This window comes from Lissotriton helveticus, chromosome 12 (genome assembly GCF_964261635.1).
Source record: "Lissotriton helveticus chromosome 12, aLisHel1.1, whole genome shotgun sequence".
NCBI classification, from domain to species: Eukaryota; Metazoa; Chordata; class Amphibia; order Caudata; family Salamandridae; genus Lissotriton; species Lissotriton helveticus.
This window is the reverse complement of record NC_136073.1, coordinates 765229020-765248637: the sequence shown is the minus strand read 5'-3', so window position 1 is coordinate 765248637 and position 19618 is coordinate 765229020. Positions and strand designations below refer to the sequence as shown.

The window sequence follows — 19618 nt, the reverse complement described above, 5'->3', positions numbered from 1 at the left end:
GGGTGGAGACAAAAGCGGGAAACAAAGAGGAGGTCCCTCCCTTCAGGAGGGTAAACAGTGAGGTAGAGGCCAGACTTGGGGAAAACTAAATTACGCTTAGAAAACATATGGTGGGGGATTGGGAGGGGCCAGTATTTGTATGGCTCCTAAAGACTGCAGTCCCTAGGTCCCACATAAATGCTATTAGATCCCCAACTGGGTACGTTTCGAACACGCAGTCTGACAACAAATCAGGACTTTTTAAAAAAAAATTAAAAGTAATACACCTCCTTCCATTGTCGACATCAATGTCCAGAAAACCTTCCTGTCCTTTCAGGAACTTGCTGAACAGTATGACCTGGAAGAGGAACAGTTTCTGATATATAACGCATGGACAGCCGTGTAAGGCTTGCTGTGAGGTTGGGAGCGACTGGAGTCCGACCCCGCCCCACCTTGCAAACCCTGCCCATGCATGGTAGTAACAAGTGAGCGATTGCATCACTTTACAGAGAGCTGTTAGAGACCTGTGTAACACACTTCCCTACTAACACAAGGGCAAGTAGGCTACCTCAATGGGTCTAGAGCCTAAAGATAGACAGTGGGCTACTGTACTCGAGCAATTGTAGAGTATCCATGAACCCCCACCTAAAATGCACCAAATGTAGTTATTTGCATCAGACATGTCTTACCCTTGTGCATATTCATCAAATGTTCCCGACAGTTACGCCCCCTCCCCTCCCCCCAGGTTCCCCGGATGCCCCTGCCAGGAGGATTTCCATCAAATGGTATGGGCCTGCCCAACTATTGGGCGATTCTGGGAAGAGGTGTCACCAAAACGAATACACATTACTGGCCAGGCACTACTGTTCGACTCCCTATGGTTCCTCCTGGGAATCACAACGTGCACACACAAGAACAAATATGCCATAAAATTAATTGACTTAGCATATGTACTTGTAAAAAGGCATATAGCCATGGCATGGAAATCCCCAGAAGGCCCCTGAAGGCGGCTTTGGCTACAAGACCTGCTCAAATGGGCAATGTAGAGTTCACCACCTAGCACACACTGATAACGCACTGGAGGAATGCACCACAACATGATGCTTGTGATACAGATCTAGAAAACCTAGCAGCTAAATCCCCCTGCTGCAAGCTAATACTACCATGCCCTACCTTCAGAGAGAAGGGGACTTTGAGCCTGGTATGCAAGGAGGAACAAAAAAAAATGCTAATCCAATAGTTATCGCTTTTGAAACATATTGGCTTTGCCAGTGTCCTCTGGCGATGCTCCACAACATTGAACTTTTTCGGCAGGCTATGAGGCACTGTATGGAGGTCGTATCATTCCACTGCTTTGTGCATTTGTATGCCTGCCAACCTATCAACACAGGACTGTTTGTTTTTTATTTTCTGTTCCAGAATGGCGGAAACCACTAGGATTAATTTAAATAAATTAAGATTCATTTAGCGTGAAAGCACAAAGAAGGTCTCTGGGTTGGGGAGTTTTCAGAGAAGTGAATGGGGGTGAGCGGATGGGGTATGGACGGGAAAAAGACTGTACCAAGGAGAAAGGCAGGCATGGGGAGAACCACACATGCAGGCAAAACCAAAGATCTCAGTGGAGAGGCAAAAATAGCATTAGGGAGAATCATGTGAAAGTGACAGCAATACAGGGAGACGCACACAAAGGCAAGAACAATGAGCATAAGGGGTTGGGAGGAGAAGTACATGCAAGAGATATACAAATCGCGGCTGTAGGTATTTGGATGAAGCACACAAGGAAGAGAAAGAGAGGGCTGGAAAAAGCATGCATCTTCATGGAGTGCCTAACAAAAAAGAAGAAACATTTCCCTAAAAGTGAGCAGAGGAAGCACAAAAGCCAGCCAATCAGAAAGACAGTAAAGAGACTTTGCTCCAGGGAGAGATAAATATAAGAGGGACACACCGAGACAAGAAAAGCCCCTGAATATGAAGTAAACAAATGAGTATTAGAAAAAAAAAATTTAGTGGTAAGCAGTGGGAAACCCCTGTTAATTTCTTGGTAAACCCACAAATAGTTATTTTGCTCCAGACACCTTGCGCTGCCTGGTAGGGAAATCCGAAAAAGGAGTAAGGTTGAAACAACAAGCTATGCTGTCCTTTAATTTCTTAGCACCATTAAAGCAAAGACAGGATCTTGTGCTATCCATTCCACAAACCTGTATTGTCAAAAAAAGGAAGAAAAGAGCACACAATCACAAATGTACACTGGAGATAACTGCTAATAATTGAGGCGTATCTGAAAATATTTAGAAACAAGCTCAAGCTGCTTAATTGGGGATAGGGGACCGTTGCAGGAAACTGGGCTTTTGTTGCAGTTATCCCCCCACTTTTTGCCCACCATTTTAGCTACTAGATGCCGATTTTCGACTAACAGTGCACTGAGACCTGCTAAGCACACCTCAGTCCCAGTGCTCCTTCCCCAAAACGAGGTGTTGTCAAATTGTGCTACAATTGGCTAAGAACTTTAGAACCCCTGTAAGTCCCTAGTAAATGGTACCCCTGGAACCTACGGCATGAGTGCTAAAGAGGGCCCCAAAGGGCTGCAGCATATATTATGCCACCCTTAGGGACCCACACACAGCTTTCACACAGACTGCTATTGCACGGTGCGTGACATGGTGCATACAATGATTGAAAACAGGACATTGCACGCTCCTCTGTGTCATGCCAAACACACTGAATCTAATATAAGTAAGTCACCCCTATAGCAAGCCTTTGAACCCTAAAGCAGAGTGCATTATGTTTTATGTGAGGACATATCTGCATGAAAAGATATGCCCCTGTGAAGTCTAGTTCTATTACTGGATATTAGATCAAACACCTCGTATTAATAAACCCATACTGATTCCAGTGATAGATTCATTACATGCACCCAGCGGGTACCATAGCGGTACCCCCTAAAACCTACCACCCCACCGCACTGACCAGTGCACTGACTGGTCTAATCCAACCTGCCACCACAGATGATTTTCTGACACAGTGGACCCACCGACGCCACCTCCAGTCTCTCTTGTGCAGGCCCGCTCTACCACTTCTTCGGTGACGAGAACCTGATGCCTCAGAACACCTTGCACCCAGCCACCCTGGCTTAGAAAGGGAAAAAGGTGTCCCCATGGGCCCGAGCATCATGAGACCGGAGACCCCTTTTTGGTTCAGCCTGATTAGTCTCCCAGTCCCAGCTTGCAGCCTGTTTGCAACCGGACCGTGCTCCATCAAAGTGAACGGGACAACCGATTTTTATAAATTGGCGTTGGATTTGTTTACGGAGTGTTGGCCTCACTCACTGTCTTTGTGTGAGCAATAATTGCTCAGCACTACCCTCTGAAATGCCTAACTACTCACCTACATTACCACAAAAGAGAGAATTTGGGGTGTCATTTGTGCCTTTGTAATTCCTTTGGAGTTTGCCTGGACTCTTTACTCAGTGTACCTCTTTTTGGTCCTTTATATAAAGAGCCAGCATCCTACAAACTCCCAACCCCCTCCTCTTTTCATTTTTTTTATTTTTTAATATGGGAAACCATCTGGGCAGGCCGAAACGTTATGCTGGCGGCGAAAAAACTAAATAAATAATTTTTCACCTTCAAGCTTGAGTCGGCTCTCCTTTCCTTCTCTGGTGGAGTCCTGTTACATGGAGGATTATTAGAGTTATTGGTTCGAGTTGTTTTTGCATTTGTAAGGCCGGTGTTGCTTCTCCGGCTTTGGAGCTGACCCCTCCTTCCTTGTGGGCTGCGCGGCAGGAAGCTAATCCTTTCGGTTACCCGGAAGATCAAAGAAGCACTCCGGTGTGGAGTAGCTGCGCGAGCCCCGGACTGCATCATTTGCTTCACCACGGCTGAAAACGAGTCCGGTGCTGAGTGACGAACGTCCAGGTGCCATTTGTGGTGCTCGCTGCCGCAGTGGTGTCAGTCTACGTGGATTGTCCGGTGGATGAGTTTACTTTGGACGACGAACGGGACCATTGAGTAAGCTGTTCGTCTTTCCGGGTGAGAGAGCACTTTTGGCAATTTATTGTACGCCATGTTGGCAGACGCGTTAAAGGGCAGAGAGGAGGCTGCACTTGACCTCTTTGACGACTCCCCGGCTGGTGAGTCGATTAGAGTTGTTGGCACTGAATCTGTACAGGAGGGAGGCACAAGCCTCCGTGATAACTATAAAAAAAACTGGAGAAGCTCATGAAGAGAGCAGGCCAAATGGTGGGAGCATCACTCAGCAGATACCTTGAGGTGGGGCGAATCCCTCGGGGATTGCGAATTATGTTAGCACCTAGCTACGAGCAACCAGATCCTAATATGCTCAATGAATGGGCAGAATGCAACCTAGATTCTTCCCGCAAATTGGTTACAATTTTGGTGAAATATGCGGAGAGTGACCGCATATTGTTACAGCAGCAGATTGATAAATTGAATGTAGAAATCGGCTCTATGGAAAAAGGATTTGAAGCCGATTCCACTTAATTTAGGGGTGACATGATGGCCAGGTTACGCAAAGAAGAAGATATTATTAAGAAGCGCAAAGCGTTTAGATTTCAACGCGATGAGGTTGATTATCAACAAGGACGCATCTTTACATTCGCCAAGAAGTTTGACGCTATTAAGGCTTCTAAAAGCAACAGTAGTTCTTCTGCGACATCGGCCAACTTGGGTAATTTGCCAGTTTCAGGTCTGCTGTCTTCTGCATCTGATATAAGTTCAGTGCCTGATAGTGGGTCAGACACTGAAGCAGTTAGACTACACCCGCGGTTGGGGTTTATAAAGCTCTTGTTCGCGCAGGAAGTCGATTGCCTGCGACAAGATCGTCGAGAGACTCTACGACCCAGGAAACCCAGTCAGACCGCAACAAAAGGCACAACAGAAAACGGCAACAACGAAGGAAGGCAGACCATCCCAGAAAAACCCAAAAGGAAGTTTTACCCCAAAAAGAAATGGAATCAAAAGAACTGAAACCAGCATATGATAACAGCTTTGCAGTGGCAGGTGATTCATCTGTCATCAATCGGACTACTGCTGCTCTCACCAAACATGATGTCAACGTTTTGTCACTTGGACTCATATATAGCCCAGCGAGCAACTTCAATTATGCCAAGACCAGAATAGATGTGTACAAATACACACGCAAATTGAAGTTAAAGAAATATTTTTTGAGCAATAAACACCAGTCGAGAACACAGGAAGCCCCCTTAGACCAAACAACATCGGGGTTGGTTGCCAGAGACTTGGGTCTATTTCAAGATTTGGTAGCATTACGCAATGAAGTTGCACCTACAGGATAATCGGAGGAACAATTGGTTTTGGATTTACCAGGGTATACAAACTTTAAACCCAAATCAACTATTACACCGCTCATGTTATATGACAACATTGACATTTTTCACGAATTAACAACGGCAGGGATCAAAAAACTCCATATTACAACACTAAAGGAGAAACAGAGATATGGGGCTCACAATAACCATTATAACAACTTGGTTAGGAAATTGCAGGCAGACAATACGATCATCGTTCGCCAGGCCGACAAAGGAGGAAATGTCATGCTCTGGCCACGCTCTTTATATTTGGAGGAAGCTTACCTCCAATTAAATGATGTATTGTGCTACAAACGCTGTGATGTGGTTACCGTCAGACGAGTTCAGATTGAGTTCCACACATTGCTGACGGGCTGGAAGAGTGCAGGTTTGTTAAGCCTAGACTAATTCAAATTTCTTAAAAAGGATTTTCCTGTGATGCCTGTTTTTTACTTGATCCCTAAGATTCATAAGAACTCTGTAAATCCCCCCCGGCAGACCAATTATATCGGCCAGGGGTGGACAGTTGGAAAATGTTACCATGTACATTGACTTCTTTCTTCAGGATTTTGTGAAAATTTTACCATCGTATGTACAAGATTCTGGTGATTTTTTAAGAAAGTTGGAAAGTGTACATTGGGATGCTGATTGTTGTTTGTTTACACTAGATGTTTCAACTCTATATACCAGCATTCAACACATGGACGGATTGAGAGCTATACAGTTTTATTTGGGTAACAGACCAATCCAATTGTCTGAACATAACAAAATGTTAAAGATGATTTCCTTTTGCCTCCACAATTTTTTTTTTATGTTCAACAACCAATATTTCCAGCAGATCAGGGGTGTGGCCATGGGGGCCTGCTTCTCTCCCAGTTATACCTGTTTGCATATGGGCTACTGGGAGGAGCAGGTCCTCTTTGGCACATTCCATGAGGTGGTAGTGGAGCATGTGGTACATTGGTACCGCTATATTGATGACATTTTTCTTATATGGCAGGGTATCAAGCAGGAGGCTGTTGATTTCATTGACAAGCTAAATCAGAATACTTTTAATCTTGCTTTCACCTATAACATGAGCTAGGAAAGAATTTGCTTTTTGGATGTAGAGGTTTTGGTGAACAATAACAAATTGGAGACTGTGCTGTACAGAAAGCCTACAGCTGGCAACACAGTGCTGCTCGCCAAGAGTCACCATCCGGCGCATCTGATCCGTAGTATCCCCTATGGGGAGATGCTGCGGATCAGACGCATTTGCAGCACTGAGGCTCAATGTAGGTTAGCACAGGAGGAGAGCAAAGCACAGTTTTTGGCCAGAGGCTATCTAGGACTGCAATGGACATGGCTATTCGGAAGGTCAATTCTATTCCGCGGAAAGAGGCTCTCCTACATAAAAAATCCAGCAAGCAGAACCCATTAGTGCCAAACAACCGGTCAGACGCGTACTGACGTACAACCGACAGCACCAAGCTCTACGCAATATAGTTACCAAAAATTGGAACTTGGTCTGTAACGATTCAGTGATTGGCAATCTAATGTCATCTAAACCTGAAATTTCCTTCAGAAAAGCACGCTCAATGAGTGATGCGTTGGTCAAGTCCAGCCCGGAGGTGTTAATTAACACCTCTTGGCTTCAGGCCAGTAAGGGTTTCAGAAAATGCTCTACGTGCAAGGCTTGCAAACACGGGGTGAGTAGAACAGAATAGATTACACCTTTCTCTGATGTCCCACGTGTGATCCAAAAACAGCTTACATGCAAGACTGAGTTCGCGGTGTATGTGATGGAGTGTCCATATGGCTTGCAGTATGTGGGTAGCACCAAGCTACAGGCTCACAAACGGATACTCCACCACATTAGGGCCATCAACACCGGTGACACTGCTTACCCAGTCGCACGTCATTTCAAAGACTATCATGGAAACCAAAGTCAGCTGTTAAGGTACTTTGTCATTGATGCAGTTCCAACCCTTAGGAGGGGAGGGAACCGAGAGGCGATTTTAAGAGCCCTTGAGACTAGGTACATTGTAGATCTCTATTGCAAGTCTCCCTCAGGCCTTAATGTCAGTGAAGACTTTTATACCGGTCTATAGCCTCCTCTGTATTGACCCACTGAATTTCCTCCTTTGTTCAACCCCCAGGTTCCATCATTGATCTCCTCATTGTTGTAAGAAATGTGTGAAAAACTTTTCAATGAGGGGACAAATAGAGGTGCCTGCGCCTCTCTCTATGTACAGTTCAGTAGTTCTTCCAATCATTTCATTTGTTTTTAACATTTTTGATATAAGAGAATCTGATGTTTTATATGCAGTGTTTGCAGAGATTTTTGCACATTCTTCTTCATTAATGTTACATTGCATTTTGCACTTTATTTCCAGCATGGCTATGAATATGTACGTTATATGAATTCTAAGTATGACATTGACATAACCCACTTGGGTCATAATATCCTAGGGCTTTTGCTTTGATCAAATAACTAAATATATAATAATGGTTGATTAAAAGTAAAGCATCAGGTTTCAAATAATTTTTTGATCAATTTGTACATATGTTTTTAACAATACTGTGTTTTATAAAGCTTGCTTCGTTTTGCGGCTTTTTTTTTATAGAAACATATGTTAAATCTGGCAAATTGAATCATTGAATATGGAAAGAAAGGTTTGTTGATTAATGCAACCTGAAACCTATATCAAGTATTTTTTCCATATCCAGCCATGCTGTCTTGTGTGACAACCAATCATGCAACAGAATGACGCGCACTTGCACTTTTAAAAATGAACTGCTCCTTTTTAGCGTTATGTGATCAAGGCCTCTGGGCAGGCCGAAGTGTTATGCTGGCGGCGAAAAAACGAAATAAATAATTTTTCACCTTCAAGCTTGGGTCGGCTCTCGTTTCCTTCTCTGATGGAGTCCTATTACATGGAAGATTACTGGAGTTATTGGTCAGAGTTGTTTTTGTATATATATACATATGTGATCAAGGGCCCACGAGCCCGAAACGAGTCTTGCTGCTGCTGTTTTACCTGTGCCATTAAAGAACAACTGAGGCCAGATCCTGTGGTCCGTCTCCTTTCTATGCCTCGCCGATCGTAGGGATTGGAGGTTGCTTGGGGAGTATCTGTGAATGTGTGTATATATATATATATTACTATTATAAAGTGAGAACTGGGAACCTTTGAGGCGGGTAAACTCAGGAACCACAGCGCCAATCCAAACACCCAATACATCATTGGAATTGTCAGGGTAAGCAGATGGACATAGGCCATATATGTCCAAAAAATATATGGTATAAGGGCAAAGTAACTTTTTTGGAAAAGTAGTCCCTTTGAAGTAGCGCCAGCTAACGACGTGCGTGCTGACATCACGGGTCGGCGGCCAGGAGCGCGGAAGCCTGAAGCAACACCCTGCGAGGGCCGGAGCGATCACGCCATGCTCAGCGGGGCCCGTCGAGAGTTGGTAGAAATGTACAAAAAAAGTAAGAATCTCTTCACATGGAAAAGAATGTTGCGCACATAGCAATGCAGCCCCATAGAGGAACAGGAAGCGCGCTGCCTTTCCTTCTTCTGTCTTGGTGGGTGTCTGTTGATTGGCCTCTGTTATTCCCTATCGCCATGCGTGTCTGTGGGCGCGGAATGACTCTTCCAATAACTGCACAGTGAGGCCTGCCATGATGCGATCGATGTTGCCCCGAGGCGAGCTGGAGGCGGTGTTCCAGCGTGCCCACAACACATGGGCAAAGGAGGTGAAAGCAGGAAGTGAGCCGGCCACTGACTTCTTTAAATAGAAGGGAAAACCGCACCGCCATGCCCAGGGGAGCGCGATGCTGGTGAGCACCTTTCGCCGAGCAAAGCCTACCCGGACAACGTCGGGACGGGATATAGATATAGATATAGATATGCTTCTCACCCCCCGCACAGCGGCCGCTGTGCGAATGCACTTCCACTCCAACCTTTTCACAAGAATCAACGAAGAAAGCGCGTGTACTTAAATTCAGCTTTTATTCATTTCTCTTCCAGCATGTTTGTCAAACGGAAATCATGGAGCAACAACCCAACGCGTTTCGGCGACCAACACTCGCCTTGCTCACGGGTAACTCATGTATCGGAAATGAAGTATTAAATAAAGTTATCCCCATTCAAAGTGCACATGTGATTTCAGTGAAAAAACATAAACAAAGGACACGGAACCTGTTGACATTGGCAGCCATCTTATAACGGTGTTGTTCACAGGCTAAATCAATTCTAATTCCATCTATCTTTTGCTCACCGATGACTCGTTGTGTATTATTAATTTATAGTTTGATCTATTTTTACCTTTCCAAGTGGAAAAACCACCCCATCGTGCAATATTTACTTTACGGAATGTCTATTTTCTCAATATATATATATATATATATATATATATATATATATATATATATATATATATATATATATACACACACACACACACACACACACACACACACACACAAAAATATCGAAATTACTTCTTTACATAACAAAAACATTAAATAATAATACAAGATTTAACAGTGCTAGAAAAAAGAACTTCAAGTTAAGGTTAATTTTGAAACAAACCTCCACAGTTTGATTTATTTCCAACATATTTTGAAACATCCTTGGGAGAAAAGTAAATAGTGCAAAGGAACATTCCAAGTCGATAAATCTTGTATTGCAACACCCTCTTTGATTTCATTAAATTGAATTCCTCTGATGACGCATGTAATCGCATTTAACGAAATTCTAGATTTAACTGGAAATATTATATTCTGTACACTATCTACAATCTCCAAACCCATAATCTATACAAAGCAGAGTACTTCTGTGAATTACGTATTAGTCTACAATACCCTGCAGTGTAGCCAACTCGAAATTGCAGTGTCTAACTCTCCACTTCTTTTTAACAGTCACATGCTGCTTTTAGCTCTAGCTAATGTTGACTCTTAACTCTACGAAAAGCGTCCTGTTTACCCCTGGAGCTAAGTCTATGCTATATAAATATTGAAAATAAAATTAAAGTTGGGGGAGGGAGTGCTTTGCCTGAATTGAAGGGACACATGTTCTTTTAACCATAAACATGAATGTGAGACCTAGTGGTGTACAAGATCCCCCTTAGATCACAGAGTTTAGAGCTGCAGCAAAGTAATCAACCTGAGCTTGGAAAGACGAATGGAGGTGTAAAGAAAAGATTTATTAGGGTATGGGGAGAAGATATAAGTCACCTGGGCAAGCATTTACTGCAAACCAGAAGAACACTCAAATTTGTGCTTAAGAATTTGGGCTGGATGAGGAAGATCAGGGCACCCAGGGCCATATTGTCCTTAGATGCAGAAAAATAGTTTGACTTCAAGACTGGCGCTACCTTGATCTTAACCTGAAGCGGTTTGGCTTCGGGACCAAATTCCACAAATGGCTGGCACTGCTGTATAAGGACCCATGGCGGCAGTGAAAGTGAACGGCATGATATATGCAACCTTTATATTGGGAAGGGGCACAAGACAGGGCTGTTGCCTATTACCCCTGTTGGTTGCCCTTAAGCCTAGAGCCACTGGCATGCTGGGTATGGAGAAGAACAGATGTAGTTAGGGCCTGGCGTCAACGAGAGAGCCGAAAAAGATTTCACTGTACAGCAGGGGTCTCCAACCTTTTCCGTAGTGAGAGCTACTTCTGATCAGTGAAAATCATTGTGACCTACCAAAGGCAGAGCAACTCGCGAATTGTTCCCAAAGTTCCCCCACGCCCAGCTTAATTGACTAAAGGGCCTCTACAGATTAAGAGCTACCCATTTAGTGTATGCAATGCACAACATGAAACCACTGTACAGTGTACAGGGACGAAGTGCTAATATAGCTATCAAGCTCAAAGAACTCGATCCCAGCAGAACTGTCTTTTGCAACTTTGAAGCATACTCTGGATATGGCATAAATTGGGACAAGTCCACAGTCTACCAGATGGGAGATTGTTAAGACCTACATTTACAGTTGGAAGCCATTAAAAACGCAGACTGGCTTCAAATATTTAGGAACACAGATAACAGGTCAAGAATGTATCCTGGGACGGAACCTAGATGGAGTAATGGTCAAACCCAGAAGACGCCACCCACGCACCAAACAGATCGTGGAGGTGCGTGGGTGGCACCTTCTTCCAGCCCAGTGCCTTTGTTGCATCGTACCATGCTTTTAGGGTCGTTCAGGCCGGGGTGGGCAGGTGTGCCCGGGAGAAACAAAGGGCACACCTTCCCACCCCGGCCTGAACGACCCTAAAAGCATGGTACGATGCAACAAAGGCACTGGGCTGGAAGAAGAGATCAACCCTAGCCACTGGCCACACCGTTGTGGAAAGGAACGACAATTAAAGAAATAGGCTAGCTGACAATCTTCCGACAGTGGAAGAGGATTTGGATAGAAATGCTTGGAGACGTAATGGATTGAGAAAAGATAAAATCAATTTAGGACATGCAGAGAGAAAATGATCTTGAACCTTCTCAAAAGTTCAAATATCTTCAGTTGGCCCACGAATTCAGGGGTGAGGGTTTTATGGACATGGAGAATCCACTTGAACTTGGGGTGCCGGGAGGAAAGATAACTAACACATCGATATCCGAGCTACAGTGGCTTGTAATTAACAATACCTCCGACGGGTTGAGAGGTCTCCAAGACAGATGGGAGGCACACTTAGGGGTCATGGAAGACATTGACTGGGAGCCAGCATTGATGAACCTTAGGGAGGTGGCCATCCAGATTAGATTGAGACTGATCCGTTCAACATCCTGCATCGGACATACTATCATAGGATAGAGTTGTTCAAAATGGGGAGAGCACATAACAAAAAATACCTCAGATATTTCACAGAGAGGGGTGGTTTACAAGGAGGGGGCTTATAGTGCTGCACACATTCTGAACCTCCCCCAGAGTACAGGCAAGATAGAATAGGAGAACTGGAAGCAGTGATGGGAGTGGATAGCCCTAGGATCCCCCATATGGTCATTCTGGGTATCACAAACAATATAGACGTCCCCAGGAAACAAATGTTATTTTGTATGTTGGGATTTATGTTATCAAAAAGAGAGGTGACAAGGAGGTGGGGTCCAGCGCCACCCCACAACTAACCATATGTGGGAAGAGCGTATGAGGAGATGCATGGAAGCGGAAAGGGTGATGTATGGGGGCCAAAGCTACCCACAAGAAATTTGAAATGGCGGCCCATTACGGATTCAATGAAGACATGGAAGAGTCAGCAGGTGAGGCCACACCAGAGAGTACACAGGATGTGCCCCCTCAGGGGGAAGCCTGAGCCACCTCATCTCAGTGCATGGGTAAGGAAGTGACAGGGACAGGGGTTAGGCAGTTTTACAGGATATCACATTCATACGCCTGTGAAAATGCTGTGTGCTTTGTTTGATGCCAAAAAAAGCACTTAAAAGAGGGGTTTTAAAAAATGGGTCTGGTACTGCACAGGAGACTACATACAGTCGGTTAAAACAGCATTAACAGCAGGAAAGATGTCTCAAAAACTCTTAAGTCTTAAGAGCAGAAGTATAAGCATACGGTAACACAGACGCCATAGTGCTTTAATCAAGTGAGTGGCAATTACATTTTCCAGTTCAGTCACACATTACTTTTAAATATGTACTTTTTCACAACTAGGCACGACTTGTACACCACTGTTCCACATCGCTGAATCGGTTCATGGAGTAGACTTCCTACCATGCTACACTTTAGCACGAAATAGCTTGGAGACAAATAATTTTACTCAGGAAACATGCCATTTCTCACTTGCTATTTAACAATAATGTAAAATTGCTCTTACTTTTTCAGTGATCTCTTTGAGGGATGGGTAGAGTACGTCTTTGGAGAGAAGGTTCTGCATAATGTTTTGCATAATGGGAAGGATGTTGCCCTCACCTTCTCCTTCATCCAACCCGAGGCCTTCCATCGCCTTTGCTACTTCTTCCTCAGACAAGCTTGAGTTCTTTACAGATCAGGGAGTAAAGAAAGACAACACATGCATGACATTTCAAAGACAATTCCATACAGTGGAAAACAGTGTCATCTGAGCATCATCAAAGTTAATGTCCACTCAAGTGATTACAACAAATAATCTTTTTCATCTAAGCTTTCAGCTCCTAAAGTGTGCTTTGTACATGGTAAGTAAAATGTGATTTAGTCTTCAATGTGGATGGTCAGACTTACCAAGTGTCTGAGACTGGACAACAACAATTATTAAAGCAAAGATGCCTGGAGTTTAAATCAATGTTCAATCAACCATTAGAAACCAGCAGCACAGCGGGCTCAATAAACGTCTGCTGTAAGAAAAGGCGATTTCTGCAATTAATAAACATTTGAAGGCAGAGGCTTACCTGCAAATCGGTGGCATTTTTGGCCAATCCTGTGAGTGTGTCTTTCAAGCAGGAGGAAAACTCCTGCTGCGACGATGGATCCCCACCTGTTGGGTAAAAGGTGGATATGGTCAAGGGAAATAACTGCACATAGCAACATTCAAAGGCTTAAATAGTCCATCAACCACAAAAATGCAACATTCATTAATTTGAACAAAGGTTGAAAAGTTCTGGGAGGCAATTATTTTAACAAAGCATTAGGTGGCAAGACAGTCCATGAAGGTGCTCTATATTGATAGGCCTCTTCTATCTTCCTAGTACAGAGAATGTGAACAGCAACTAGACTGATGCCTGACAATCTCCTAGTGAGAGACCTGAAATGCTGTAAGCCGTTTTAGCCTTTTTTCACCTCATATTGCTACAGTAATAGAAAACAGAGAAGAGGAGTTTAGGTTTCTAATTACAAAGTCAGTGATATCTGAACCTCCATGAACACAATGTGATTCCCTCCTTCAACTCCTCTTTGTTTGATAAACATGTAAGAGGTCGGTTAGTGCAAGTATATGGAACACTTAGAAAAGTGGGGATACAATCACTGCTCCCACACCTGCTAACCACAGTCGACAGACAATTCAAGCTGTAGTGGAGTCAACTTCATAAGTTATGACAGTGGACTCTGAACTGATTTAATTGGGCTGCAAGCCTTACTGGATTAGAGGAGGTTACTCTGCCATCTTAGAAAATTAACCCTTAGAGGCTCAGAAACCTGTCTGTGTGAGGAATGTTCAGCCATTGGTAGGCTATTATGATGACATAATTGTGGTTGAATACCACAACAGTTTCAGGGTTCATTGATTGTGATGTCATCTGTCAGTTTTTTTTAAATAATTTGCAGGCGTAGGTACATAGGAAACTTCAGTTATTTCATCTATGCATCTACAGTTGGTAAAAATGTTCCACTTTCCCCAAAGCCTTTTTAGGTACGAATCATTTCTGTAGGCGTTTGGAGCACACTTTGACTGTGGAACTTATACTGGTCTTGGGTCTCCTCTTAAAATCAGCTACCCCCTTAAATTACTACAGCCTATTCCGTTTCATTCACGCAGAGTGAGCAGCTTTACGGTGTGGGAAAAGTGTTCATCTTGGCATCTTTTTGCAGTCTTTAACGTCTCAGTCTTGTCAAAAATGCATCCAGTCTACAGTTTTCCCTATTCACATGTTGCGGGATACTAACATGTCCAATAGGTCCCTTTAAAAGTCGCTTTCCTGAACTGATGTTCCTCAAATGCCATCACCTGTGCGCCATCCTGTTTATAAGTGTTTGCAACTTTGGGCGACATCATCAGAAAACTTGACCCTTGTATTAGAATAAATCACTAGCAGGACAAGCTTGAATAACCTCTGTTTGTGCCACGCTGTAGCCTACAGCAAATACATATAGGTCCTCCATTTTAATGCTTTCATTTGAGCATGTCTATCACATAGAAACAATGCATAAAATAAAACCGTTGTGTGTCCACTCACCAACTTTGCTTGCAGCCTCCGATAGCTTTTGGAACTGCTCCACCAGATGTGGTTCCTCTTGCGCCAGTTCTTTCATCGCTTTCTCAAACTCCACTTTGGCTTGAGCGGCCATCTCGCTATCAAACAACTCATGAAAGAATTTTTCCTGGGATGCAAATATGGCACCCTGACAAAGAATCAGCATTCAAAAGGGAAAGAGTGCCTCATGATTATGGAAAATACACATACAGAACATAAACCAGCTTAGTTGTAGTCACAAGAATTTTCTGAACATCTAATGGCGAAACAATTGATGCCAACGTTTCTTGCATATTTCTGCAGTATGATTCAGAAAGTCACAATGCATCAATATAATACTCCATTCTACAGAATTTAGGAGGTATTAGCATTTTTAGAAGTTGAGGGTTTATGGGCAGGACCAGATTTTAAAAAAACATTCCTCAGTTAGCTACTCTCTGGGATGTCTATAGAGGAGACTGGCCATTTGAAACTAATAGAGCAGGAAGCATAATGATGCATTGCAGGATTTTTATTAGCACATTATTACACGACAGCCAGAATGTGATTGGTAGTTACTGAAAACAGAGGTTTAAAACATATACAGGCACATGCATCAAAGGAAATACCGGTCGCAAACTGGCAGATTCTCAGAATCTGCCCCTTTGCGACCGGTATTTTTGCATTTGGGATGCATCATCCCAAATGCAAAAATCACAATTTAAGGAATCTCTAAATTGCGATTCCTTAAATTGCCATTACATTTAAGGAATCACAAATTGAGATTCCTTAAATGCAATGCATGAAAGTTAAAAAATTAGCGATTTCGCTATTAGGAGTAGCAAATTACCATGAAGTTGAACTTCATGGTAATTTGCAAAAACTTTGAAAAATGCACTTTTGTGCATTTTTCAAAGTTTCATGTTGCGCACACGCATGGCATGCCCTTAGGTCATGTGTGTGTGCAACATATGTGCACAGATCAATTTCAGGGGTGCAACAGGGTGTCATTTTGACACCCTTGAAATTGCATGAGCAATTTGCGAGTACCTACTGGTACTCGCAAATTGCTCATGCAATCTCCAATTCATTCCTATGGGCCTGGAGGCTTATAGGAATGAATGGGACAGCATTCCTTAATTGCGACTAGCAATTTGTGAGTAACAATCAAGGAATGTTTAGGAATCGCTATTTTTATAGTGATTCCCACATGCATAGGCTTTTGCGATTCCTAAATAGCGATTCCTTAAAAATCGCTATTTAGGAATCGCAAAAGCCTACGTTGATGCATGTGCCAGAAGGTTAAGTACTTGAAAGAAAGGACCAAATAAAGGCTCTTGAAAGTATTATTGCAATATGACATTGCCTATTGAATATGCACCTCGGATACCTAGGTCCTGGTGCCATGGTATTATATTTAAGATATATTCATTCTGGCACAGGGTTTGAAAGTGCACCAGTAAGATACTAGATCTAGCTATGCTTCATGGATGGAGGAATACATTACTGTGGCCCTGGGTAACTGCTGATATTTCTCACTACAGCAAGCTGAAAATGTATGTAAGTATTCTGTTTATTGCTTGTGCTCTACAAGACGTTCCAACATATTAGTGTACAGCCTCGAAGTTACCAATGTCTGCACGGTGGAAGACATCTAACACCAGTACACTGGATAAAGGTACTCCTCAAGTGTCGGGCCTATATATGTAAAATATTTAGAAATCGGTTTACATAATAGAATGAGAAAACTGGTAGTCCTACAGATGTATCGGATGAGACTGTCCATCTGAAGTATTTTTTTGCCACAGGGTTGTGAAATGTACCATTAGATACTTGTAAATAATATTTAAGTTAAATAATAGTATTATGCCTTAAATTCCAATACCAATTAATCAATCAGGGTTGGTAAAGCGCAACTACTCACTCATGAGGGTCTCAAAGCGCTGGTGGAGGGGGGGCGGCTCTGTTGAGTGCTGGGGTCATCAGAAGAACCAGGTCTTGAGGTCCTTCCTGAACCGGGCCAACGTGAGAACTTGCCGGAGGTGGAGGTCGTTCCAGGCACTGGCTGCAAGGTAGGAGAAGAACTTTCCTCCCATTCCGGTCTTGTAGATCCATGGGATGGTGGCCAGAGAGAGATCAGCTGATCGGAGGTGTCTTTTGGGTGCGTGAAAGGAGAAGTGGCTGTTCAGATATGTGGGTCTGGTGTTGTGGAGGGCCATGTATGCATGGGTGAGGAGTATGAAGGGTATTCTTCTTTCGACTGGGAGCCAGTGGAGATCGCAGAGGTGTTGGGTGATGTGACTTCGACTGGGGATGGGGAGGATCAGTCTAGCTGCGGCATTCTGGAAGGTCTGGAGTTTGCAAAGGAGTTTCTTGTTGATTACGGCATAGAGCGTTGCCGTAGTCCAGTCTGCTGCAGATGAGAGCGTGAATAACAGTTTTCCTGTATTCGGATTTCATGCATCGGAAAGTCTTTTGAAGCATGCAGAGGGTGTTGAAGCAGGTTGAGGAAGTGGAGTTGATCTGGCGGTTCATTGTGAGCGAACAGTCTAGTATAATGCTGAGGTTTCGTGCTTGGTCCGTTGGGGTGGGGGGGGGGGTGGATTTCCAAGGGCAGGGGCACCAGGAGTCATCCAATGCAGAGGGGTGGAGCCAAGGACTTCTGTTTTCTCAGAGTGGAGTTTTAGGCAGCTGTTCTTCCAGGTGGCGACGACTTTCATCCCTTCTTGGAAGTTGTGTTTGGTGAGGTTGGGTTATTTGGTGAGGGAGAGGATACGCTGGGTGTCGCTGGCGTAGGAGACTATGCTGAGCCTGTGGTTCCTGACAATAGTTGCGAGGTGGGGGGCATGTAGACATTGAATAGGGTGAGGCTGAGGGGAAAGCCCTGGGGCACCCCACAGTAGGTTTCTGTTGGTTCCGAGAGGTAGGGAGGGAGTGTGACCCGCTGAGTTTTGCCGCTGACGAAGGAGCTTATCTAGTTGAGGGCCTTGCCGCAGATGTCGTGGAGTTTGGTGGCTAGAGTGTGGTGGGAGACAGTGTTGAAGGCAGCCGAGAGGTCCAGGAGGATGAGGGCAGCCGATTCACCCTGGTCGAGAAGGGAGCGGATGTAGTCTGTGGCCTCGAGTACGGTGATCTTGTTGCGGTGGTTGCTGCAGAATCCGGATGTGGAGATGTCCAGGACGTTGTTAACTTTGATCAAGTTTGCTAGCTGGGTGTGGATGGCCTTTTTGATTACCTCAGCTGCGAATGGAAGCAGGGCGATGGGCCTGACGTTCTTGAGGTCGGTCGGTTCTGTGGAGGGGTTCTTCAGGAGGGGGTGGAGTTCAGCATGTTTCCAGTCGTCGAAAAGGTGGCGGTCTCGAAGGAGCAGTTGATTGTCCGACGTAGTGTGGTCATCCAACTATGCAGGACACTTAGGCGGGAGTGTGGGATGAAAAGGATTTATTGAATATATAAAAGGAGAGTATGCCTGGGAGTGCCAAAACAATATTGAAACAAGAAGTGGGAAACAACATAACAAAAAAAAGGACAGGAGGCTTCCTTATAATTCAGTCCATTCACTGTCCGAAGAGTACTGGTCGTCTATTAGGGCCTGGGCGTTAATATGGTGGTCTCAGCAAAGTCCACTGGAGGAAGAGAATTGTAGTTGTAGGCCCTCGGAAAAAAAAAAAAAAATAGTCAGTTCTTCTGACTAAGGAGGGGTGTATACCGTCACCTGTCCCTAGGGGTGGTAGGGCAGGGTTAAACAGTGGGATTTCTAGTGCATTATGTGAGTAGTGTGGCTACACACCCAGTTTCTACCACCTCGCAGTGAAGAAAGAAAGAAAAGGCACTTGCCTAGGGCCACGGCCCTCCGGAGTCGTGGCAGAGGGAGTCTCACCGCCCTCCCCTCCTCCGGGTCGGGTGGACTTAACTGCGGTGCCTCTGGGCGGTTCCGGCAGGTGCTCCTGGTCTTATCCTCTCTCCTGGGTTTTTTCGATCTTCCTGGGGGTTTGTCGAGGCGCTTCAGTCTCGGGTTCCTCCTTCGGGACAACGAGAGAGTTTTCTCCCTCCTCGGTGTCCTTTTCAGCCTCTTCCTGCTCCTCCCAACGAGCGTGTGGCGTCGCACCATCTAGAACGCTCACCTCACATTGCCGGGTGCTCTCAGCGGGCGCCATCTTGGAATCCCCGCTAGTGGATAGCGCGGGATGACACGTAGTTCGGGTGCGATGGCAGAGGCAACTCTGTGGAAGATGTGGTGTGGGCAGGAGTCTGAGGGTGCTCCGGAATGGAGGCTTTTCATGGTCTTCAAGGTGTCTTGTATTGTGAGTTGGGTCCATTTAAGCAGGGTCTGTTGGGTGGCGTCGCATGGAGGGGGAGTTGGAGTGGTAAGGAGGTCTTGATTGCCGAAGTTGTCGTAGATCATCTTAATCTTAAGGCGGAAGAAGGTGCTGAGTCTGTTGCAGAGGTCTTGGG

General features: G+C 44.5%; 1 protein-coding gene across 1 annotated transcript in view; it reads right to left on the bottom strand.

Annotated features, from left to right (window-relative positions):
- Nucleotides 1–19618, bottom strand: part of PEX19 (peroxisomal biogenesis factor 19) — a 73546-nt gene that overhangs the window by 33039 nt on the left and 20889 nt on the right. Inside the window, exons 3-5 of the mRNA XM_078670128.1 lie at nucleotides 15167–15332; nucleotides 13664–13749; nucleotides 13114–13275 (exon numbers count right to left, since the gene is read on the bottom strand). Of these exons, the coding sequence (XP_078526254.1) occupies nucleotides 13114–13275; nucleotides 13664–13749; nucleotides 15167–15332 (414 nt within the window). The remainder of the gene's footprint in view (nucleotides 1–13113; nucleotides 13276–13663; nucleotides 13750–15166; nucleotides 15333–19618) is intronic.